At 39.8% G+C, this 9871-nt stretch overlaps 1 protein-coding gene across 1 annotated transcript in view; it reads right to left on the reverse strand.

Annotated features, from left to right (window-relative positions):
* The window catches only part of LOC121511726 (serine/threonine-protein kinase PAK 2-like), a 10513-nt gene extending 1429 nt beyond the window's left edge, over nucleotides 1-9084 (reverse strand). The window contains exons 1-4 of the mRNA XM_041790491.1: nucleotides 9046-9084; nucleotides 1976-2326; nucleotides 1768-1874; nucleotides 1477-1660 (exon numbers count right to left, since the gene is read on the reverse strand). Coding sequence (XP_041646425.1) covers nucleotides 1477-1660; nucleotides 1768-1874; nucleotides 1976-2165 — 481 coding nt within the window. The 5' untranslated portion in view covers nucleotides 2166-2326; nucleotides 9046-9084. The remainder of the gene's footprint in view (nucleotides 1-1476; nucleotides 1661-1767; nucleotides 1875-1975; nucleotides 2327-9045) is intronic.
* Nucleotides 9085-9871: the final 787 nt, after the last annotated feature.

A 9871-nucleotide genomic window follows, 5' to 3' on the forward strand; every position in this document is an offset into this window, starting at 1 on the left:
AAAGAAATCAAGTGAGATCTGGTTTATCTGGTTCATAATGCTGTTATGAGTCAGAGCGCAGGCTGTGTGCAACTTTGTATCAACAGTATTAGGCCTTGTCCACACAGAGATGAAAACATTATATATCAGTTTCATATTGAAAAAGTTTTCCTTAAAGACAATAACGTATCAGGAAATGTCCACATAAGCACAGAACCACTGAAACCACTGAAAACACTGTAGTATATATGCCAAGCCTGTAAGCGGCGCAATACTGCTGCCACAGAAATGCACCGAAAGAGAGAAGAAGATCACAGAAACTGCTACAAACGTTCTTCTAGTTGCCTGTCTGGTTGTTCTCCGCGTTGCGTTTATAAACGTATGGTGTGTGCTGTTTGCGGTGGTGGTAAAAGACCATCAGATTTTGCTGTAAATCCATAATAAGCGCAATAGCTTCTGCAGCAGGAACACACTACCGTAATCCGCCATTGTGGTTTTGTTTCACTATGCACATGCAGGGTAGATGGCCTACGCTATGTGTGACGTAATTGTTTCAAGAAAGATGCGGTAGGCCGTCCACACGGAGACGAAACGGTAAGCGTTTACAAATTCGTTCACTCAGGGACCCGGTTTCAAAAAGTAGCGTTTATGCTTACTGAAAATTTGCGTAAATCTTCCTCCCATACACTCCTGGTGACTTGTCATCTACATTTCTTGGAAACTTATTTCCAGATTCTTAAGAAACAATACACCAGTTTATTTTACTAGGGATGCACAGACGTGTTGGTTTAATATCTGTACTGGCCGATATTGCCCCTCTCAACAAACATTGGCCTTCGGCAAATAACGTGGGAATAAACTGGTATCAGTTGAAGATATTTGTCATGTACAAGCAATTAATGCTGCATTTGGTAGAGAAGAGAGTCATAACTCGCTGAAAATGTGACCTGTTAGTTAGACTCTGAGCTGTTTTCATGATCAAATATGAGAGAAAATACTGGCATTGTGGGCGTCTTACACCAAAAGAAGCGACGTAAAAAACATTGGTAATCAGCTTAACTTATTTTAAACATCCATATCGGGCCTGATCTTTACAATTTGTGCTTCTCTTTTTTTTTTACTCATTCGTAGGTCTTGCAGTCTTGCAGACAAAGCAACTACATACAGTGTTTTTATCAGTTTGACCATGTCACTAGTAAGGTACGAGACTGCTGTAAAGACTTTATCCCAGTAAACAACAAAAACTGAGGAGTCTCTTTGTGTCTCTTTTGTAGATTTCACTGCCTGCACTCATCTGTGTCTACAGATAAAACCCAAAACGCAGAAAGTTAGCCAACAGGGAGGAAAAGACTTCGGTATTTCTTAACTGATGATGGCCTTAACTGAGAATCCCTCATCATATTTCTGGACACAAAACTTATTATCATTACAACCTCAGTTCCCATAGAGAAATAAGCAGGTTTAAAATTAAAAAGGTATTTAAGGAGTCAGATAAACATGCTTTCTTAATGCCCAATTTGAAGTTCTCACCTGAAGAGGAGAAGCTGAGGTACTTCTGGCGGCCATTGCCCGTTGAGCCACAGAACTTGAGAACGTCAAGCACAGCCTGTGGGTTCTTCTTCTGCTCAGACTTGGTGATGTTTGAGGTCTGCAGTAGTCGAGCCCATTGCTCCGGCATTCCCTAAAAAAAAAAACAAATAGCATTGTATCAACATGGATAGACTTAGATGTGACTTTATGAATGTTTAGAGTGTAAACAGATTTGATGCCCTTATCCTGAAAACTCACAGTGAACTCTCCTGTGACAGCATCGAAGCCAACATGTATGGTGTGTTCAAAGTCTGATGGTGGCGAGATCTCTGGTCGTTCTTTGTCTCGATCTTTCTTTCTACCACCTGAAAGTTCATATGACATTATCAAACTTAAACAATACGACATCAGCTCAAACACAAAGACAGAGAAGATTAAAACTCAACATTTTTTGCCTCCTCATCACCTTTTTCTGCCCCGGAGAAGATTGAGATGATCTTGTTGCGAGGTTTCCTCTCCTCGGGCACAGACAGCAGAGGTTTGGAGCTGTGAATGGCTGAGAGCGAGTCTTTTCCCCAGCCGGTGCTGAAGATGGTGCTGCTCATCCTGACCGGGGGGGCGGGAGGTTTATCCTCGGGATCTCCGTTATCACACATCCCTGGAGGCAGTGGTGAGGCTCACGTGGCTGAGAGGAAGGAGAGGGTGGCGAACAAAGAAGGAGCGAGGCGGCGCTCACATCAGCATGAAGCACGGCTGTGCTCATGCGCTGCAGGAGGATTCAACGGCAGCAGAGAAGAGAGGAAGTAGCAAGTGTTACCTGGAGGAAAGCAGGACATCTGTAAGAACAAACACTAAAATTCAGCAATTCAAAGAAACTTTAATGGTCAATAAAGGCAGAAGCAGACTTTCTTTCTACCCAGGCAGTCTGCTGCTCTTGTACACAACATAGCCATAAATATATTGGAATAGAAACAAAAATGTTATAAGAAATAACCATGAAATGCAACAAGAGAATATCAAGAGAAAAACAAATGTTTAGAGTTGAAAGGAAAAAGGCAATGTCAATTTGAAGTGAAATATTAAGTATAACAAATAAATTATACAGGATTTAATAGTTTTTTAGGGATGGACCAATGAAGAACTTGAGATACTGATGCTAACTTAGTGGGAAAACATCAATCACTAATCAATATGGCTTTAAAGTAATGACTTGATTTGGGGTAAAGTAAAATAAGATTATTCCTATGAGAATTTCCGGTGATGTGACTCTTAAAAATGTACTCAGAAAGCTGCTTTTTTTAACCTGACATGCCAGATGGATTTGTTTCACACATACATCTGGAAAACCTTCAATACCAAGGGTTTGGGGAAGGGCAGAGGATTTGAAAAAAACTCGGAGTGTGATTGGATGAACGTTCTGTCTGTCAAATGTTTAGAGGCCAATCAGAGCAACAAAACACGTGGCGTAGCCGCGACTGTGGTGCGCGTGCAGCTAATGTCGTCAAGTTCTGATAAAACTGGTGCTTTAGCAGCATCCACGCTAATCTCTTCCGCCATCATCGCAACGGCCTCTTGTCGCCGCTTGCTTATGTCATGACTCCACCCTGCCCAAAAGTACTGCCCCTCGTCGCTGATTGGTCCTGACACTTTTTAACCGGGCCCAAACGTTCAGACGGGAGCTTTGAGAGATGGATTGAGAAAAAAGGAAACGGGCGAATCCATCTGCTTTGCAAGGTTTGCTTTTTTTTTTTTTTTAATTAATGTCAAAACATGTTTAAAATTTACAGTAGGGCCTCTCAGTTATGTCAGAAATCATGATCATGATTATTTAATTGGAGCTGGGATTATGATTATCAAACATGCTTACTAACTGATAGTGCAACATCCGAATTACATACATCTATTCATCTTTACCGAACTTAACTCTTTAAAAACAAGGTATAAATAGACATAAAATGGTTTTAATAAACAAACATGTAAAGCTATGATATGTAATAACTAGGAATAAACAAAAAATATTAGGATTGTAAAGGTACGTGTATTCGTACCGTACCGATTTGGTATGGGCCTCTCCATACGGTACCGAACGGATACATGTGGAATAAAGCTCACATACATCACTGTCACACTGTCCTGGCAACCACACAACCACAGCAAATGCCCGAATACTCCCAGATAAAAGTATCCTGTCTAGGAACTCTATGTTTCCCAGTAAAATACAACAGTGGACAAAGACAACAACAGTAGTAGTGATGCACGGTAACTATTTTTCTGAACAGATACTGATAATTTCCTACTCCTGATGGCCGATAACCGATAATAACCGATATATTTTTTCAATTGTTGATTTAACAAAGAAGTTTATTTGATGTGTTTATGCACATCTGGGGGTAAGAAGGTTAATTTGTAGTTAGCAAAGATATTCATAACTAACTTTAACTAATATCACTCGTGTTTTTCAAAGAACTGTTCTGACTTTATAACTGTTATTATAGTTAACTTTTGTTAGTTAAACATTTGTGTATCAAGTACAACATACACATACAACTGACAGACGTTTTCCCCCATAAAACCAAATGATAACAGGCTGTTATGCTTAACAAATGGAGATATTTAGGGTCTGGTTTTGTTTTTTTTTTTTTTGTTTTGTTTTTTTTTGTTGCCAAAGCCAGAATTAAAGCAAGCTGATGTTTTACATAAAGATTAAAAATATGCACTGACATGAGTCATATCAGAGATATATTCAGAAATTAAAGTCCACCGTGGTCTGTGGCTAACTTCTGTTCATATGTGGATCAGACTGAATGAAACCACGTCAAACAGAGTAGGTAGGTACACGTCTATCAGCGATGGATCAGGAGACTGTCAGACTGATTTTGTTATAACGTTGCGCCTTTTGGCTCTGGCAAACTTTCTGCAGTTTTCAGTGCCTGCTAATGCCCGCGGCTGAGGCTAGTGGCTGCTGCCGCTTCGTTTTAACGTCGTTAGAATGATGACTCTTAAGTGACTTATAAGATCTGTCGAGGACTTCTTTCTACTCTTTGCGACCTTTGCAGGGCAAATTCTGCACACACGGTTGTGTTATCCTCCCCGTAAATACTGAATAACGCCACCCTGTTGTTAGCATTTTAGCACAGGGGCTGCTACTTTCTCTTCTTCTTTGGTGCTTTAATAGCAGGTCGTGTACTGCGGCGCCACCTGCTGTTTCGGAATGTGTAGTCTCGTGAGAAAAAAAACAAATGCCAGCATTGCCATGCTGACAAAAATATATATGTTATCGGGGCTCGTCGTAATGATATCGGACCGATAAGAATGACGTAATAATTTCCTGTTATCGGCCCGATAACTATCGGCCCAATAGATATCGTGCACCCCTAAACAGTAGCGCTGACATTATTCAGCAGCTGTGTCGCTGGGAGCACGTCGTCCAGCGGACCAATCAGAGCATTTCAAAAGCACCACTCAAACAAGAACGTCACTGTAACGAGGAAGAACAACAGAATCTCACCAGCCGGTTATGAAATTCCTATTATTTAAGATTGTTTTTATTATAACAATGGTGCTCTGGCTCTGTAAATCAAACTAATTCTACCTTCAACCATCAGCCTTGGAGTAGGGGATGGAGGACTCCATCATGTCCTCAGCTGTGTTATAGGTAAAGTTATCCTCAGATTTCACACGGCTCTAACCTCTTTTTCTTCCAAGATGGGCTGTGAAAAGTTCTCCCAAACAGGGTTTTCCTGGCTTAAAATGAGGTGGTGGTGGTACCTGATTGTGGGCTCACAGGTGCACGTGTACCGTGCCTTCAACTGGCTCAAACAAGTGTTTTACTAGCGGTCTATTTTAGGAGTTGTAACTATATGAATTAAAAAAATGACAAGTATTATTTTGAAGCATGTTCACTTATTTTTATGTGCTTTGTTTAACATTTTAGTTTGGTTACATGGCAGCTTAACCACCATTTACTTGCACAAGGCACAACCAGTGGCAGACCATTTTGCCCTCCTTGGTTACATTTTGTAGAACCTCCTGAGACAGTCTTTTTATTCAAAGACTTCTGGTTTGGACCATCAATGGCTACCTTACAGCATACATCCAGGTGCCTCTCCTTAAGTCTGTTGCGCAGTGTTTTTATCTTTTTTTAAAAAAGTTCATGCATTATAAACTTTGCAATATTCTGGTCAGGAATGAAAACATTAGATATTTCATGAAAAATTAAGCGTGATCATCATACTGTGAAGAAATGTGTTCCTGATTCAGAGCACAGACGGGTTCCTGCAGATAAAGGCATAATGAGGAAGGCAGGGTATATGCAGGAATCTTGAAGTTAATTTTAATACCTTTTTAAGACTTTTTCAAGAACTTCTCAATATTTTTTAATGCATCACCACCACTTCAAGCTGTAACCATTTACACCAGTGATATAGCTCACTCTGGCGCTCTCAGAGACAATTTACAAACGCACCCACAATAGCCTAGTTTTTTATGTACCTGTTCATCTTTGTTTTTTAATAAAAATGAATAAATTCACACACTTTTCGATGTTTTTGGGACTCAAACTCTTGGACAGCTAATTCAGAAAAAATACTTTCAAAATTTAAGACTTTATAAAGTTGTGATAAGACTTTTTAATACTTTTTAAGGGTCTTAATTTTCCCAAAATTAATTTATAACCTTTTAATACTTTTCAAGACCCAGCAGATACCCTGAGAAGGTTTCTGACTGACAAATTCATCAGATTAAGAGAGCAGATGCTAAAATGCCGTTACAAAGCAGCAAACAGGTATTTGAAGCTGCTGGTGCCACTGGAGTCCCACCAACCTCAAGGTGTAGGATCCTCCAGAGGCTTGCAGTCGTGCATAAACCTACTATTCAGCCCCCCCTAACCAATGCTCACAAGCAAAAACGGTTGCAGTGGGCCCAGAAATACATGAAGACTCATTTTCAAACAGTCTTGTTGACTGATGATTACCATGCAACCCTGGATGGTCCAGATGGAGGAGTAGTGGATGGTTGGTGGATGGCCACCATGTCCCAACAAGGCTGTGACGTCAGCAAGGAGGGGGTGGAGTCATGTTTTGGGCTGGATTCATGAGGAGAGAGCTGGTAGGCCCCTTTAGGGTGCCTGAAGGTGTGAAAATGACCTCAGCAAAGTACACAGAGATTCTGACTGACCACTTTCTTCCATGGTACAAAAAGAAGAGCAGTTCCTTCTGTAGCAAAATTTTCTTCATGCATGACAATGCACCATCTCATACTGCAAAGAATACCTCTGTGTCATTGGCTGCTATGGGCATAAAAGGAGAGAAACTCATGGTGTTGCCCCCATCCCTCCTGACCTCAACCCTACTGAGAACCTTTGGAGCATCCTCAAGCAAAAGATCTATGAGGGTGGGAGGCAGTTCACACCAAAACAGCAGCTCTGGGAGGATATTCTGACAGCCTGCAAAGAAATTCAAGCAGAAACTCTCCAAAAACTCACAAGTTCAATGGATGCAAGAATAGTGAAGGTGATATCAAAGAAGTGCTCCTGTGTTAACATTGAACTTGGCCTGTTAAGATGTTTTTGATTGAAATAGCTTTGATTTCAGTAAATATGACCTCCTAATGCTGCAAATTCAACAAATTACCATTTTCAGTTCTTTACAACCTATAAAATCTTTTAAAACTCGTGGTTAAAATGGTTATCATTATGAAGTTTGTTCAAAAACATCTGAATTATGCTCTAACGGCTGATGACTTAAAAAATACTCTGTCATTTGCATCAATATTTAGGAAAATAAGAGAAAAATGTCATTTGCTTAATAATGTGGAAAGCTGTGTACGTACTGAACCAAAAATTTTCTGTACCGTTACGCCCCTAAAACAGAATTCCATGGCCAAAATATCACAGCAAACGAAAGAAATGAGTATAACACGGCACACATCACAGTGATCGTTCAATCACAGTTTTTACCGACGCCGATGAAAGAAGCAGGGGGTTATGTAAAGGGTTCTGTATCTTTGTTTGTTTGTATGTGTACAAGATAACTCGAGAACGGAAAGACGGATCTTCACCAAACTTTCAGGGAATATTGAGATAGTGGCAGGGAAGAATCGATTAGATTTTGGTGATGATCCGCGCACCTGTTCGGTTTTTCTCAGACGTTGAAATTTTGAACACCATAGTATTTAATGGGAGTATGAGTTCCTTGGTAGCGCCGCTTATGCGTGGGTCTGCCGCCCCAGGCCATTCTAGTCTTATTTTTATGATCTTTGGCAGTCAAAATTGTGGTTGAAGTTGAAACCTGATTGGATGGAAGACTATGCTTTGTAAGTGGTATTATTGCAGCAGTGCTGTGTTTTGGTTACATGACAGTAAAGTTCAGAAAACACAAGTTAAACACAGTCTGTCATGTTTTCTGTGTCATTATCTCAGCTGTAAGTAATGTGAAGATTCAGGAGTACAGTAGGGTTGTCACAACACCAGAATTTTACATCTTGATAAAGTACTAGTAAAAGTCACAGTTGATACCTGTTAACTACCACAGAAACAAAACCTCAAGGTCCTTGGGACTGATATTGGAAAAATAATAGTTTTACTTCTCAAAACTGTAGACAAGCTCATGCAAACCTTTTCGTGGCACAAAAAGTTGTCAACAAACTGACATGCTATCAAAGAATGTGTACATTGGACACACATCTACTTTTCAACAACCTTTCAGGAGCATTTTAAAGCTTTTCAAGCACTTTACAGCTATGGTAAATACTGAATTAATACTGATAGATATAAACCTACATTATTATTACACCTCATATTAACAACTATAAATATATATGTCATCAGTTTACAGATGATAGAATGAAAAATTAATAGAAAACAGTTTAGCCATTTATTCGCTAAAGTAATAAAGACTATAGACTTTAAAACGCCTGCTACTGAAAGGTGTAGAGATTATGCGATATTTTTCATCATGTCTGGGTAATATTGGCGACCTTATCACTAGATAATTCAGCAACCAGTTAGTGTTTTGGTCACATCATAGACGGGCTGTCAAGATAGCAGACAAAGTTGATAACATTTAAAGCAACGTACTTTCTCTTTTGTCATCTCTGATTGGAACTAACGTTAAAAGTGTCTGAATACAGAATAATACGTGTGAATAATATTACCGTGAACAACCTTTAACTCTTCATGGAGCCTTGTTGACATAAAATATATGATTATATGGTAATATAGCCTGTTATTTGTCCATATAACGGTCTGTATGTACACTCTGAAGTGCCCTTCAAGTGAGTAGCAATGGGGCGGCTAGCAGGCTAACATTAGCATCAACTACTTGGCCAACAAGTGTGCTAGCTATGAGCTAACGTTAGCATGACAGGCTTTACTGTCGATTAAAATATGACAGGGAAGTTAATTAGCTTGTTCAATCGATCTACTTTAAAACCCATATTCTTGTGTATTAATCCCAGACAGGAGGTGGGTTAAGTATCAGTCCAGGCTAACAGAGAATAGTTAACATTTGGTGCTAACAGAGAGTTAGCGGGGCTCACCGGAGGCTCCACACCAGCTCAACTTCAACAACTTTCTCCCGGAAGGACAGCCTCGGGCTGGAAAACGTCTGTTAATCCGTTCAAAGTACTTCCTCAGTTTTACTTTGTTGTGGTGATTCAAGGCGAACAAAAATAAGTTAGTTAAAACTGGACTTTAACTATTTACAATGCAACTTTTCAGCCTGTCTGCGGCCCCGGGATGATTCCGCTATGGCGGAGGGGAAGCGGAACTGCCGACCCAGCCCAGCCTGGTCAATAATTCACTGAAGGGAGGTTTAAAAACATACCATACCATTGTTTCAAAACTAATCAGTTTAATTATACACGTTTGATAGTAAGCAGGATTTTGCCTGCAATGTGAGGTCATTATAAATTAAACTATCCAATATTTGATGACTACAGACTTTTTTTTTCAGTTGGTGTCATAGGCGCAGTGACATTGTTGACAAAAGCAGCCAGGGGCCTCCTGCTCAAGACACAGTATAGATGTGCATCAAATAATTCATAAATAATTCAGATGATTTGAATTTAGGGAAAGTGGACCGATAGCGTGATAAACAGTGTCAGAATAGAGTTTGATGATCCAATATGTTCCCTGAGAAGGACCCCTGGGCCCCCTAGTTCAACCCCCTCAAAGAGCCTCCTTATGTTCTAATATCTACCAGTTTATAGCAGAGTAGATCAATACAGAAATATCAAATAAAAATAGGGGATATCTGTGTGGTAAACTGGCATAAAGTTGATTTTGAACAAAAGTGGAATTTGTCATTTTTCTTGAAATTCTGTAGTTGGGAAATTGTGTTATATATCATATGTCCCTCTGATA

Source organism: Cheilinus undulatus, linkage group 7 (genome assembly GCF_018320785.1).
Source record: "Cheilinus undulatus linkage group 7, ASM1832078v1, whole genome shotgun sequence".
NCBI classification, from domain to species: Eukaryota; Metazoa; Chordata; class Actinopteri; order Labriformes; family Labridae; genus Cheilinus; species Cheilinus undulatus.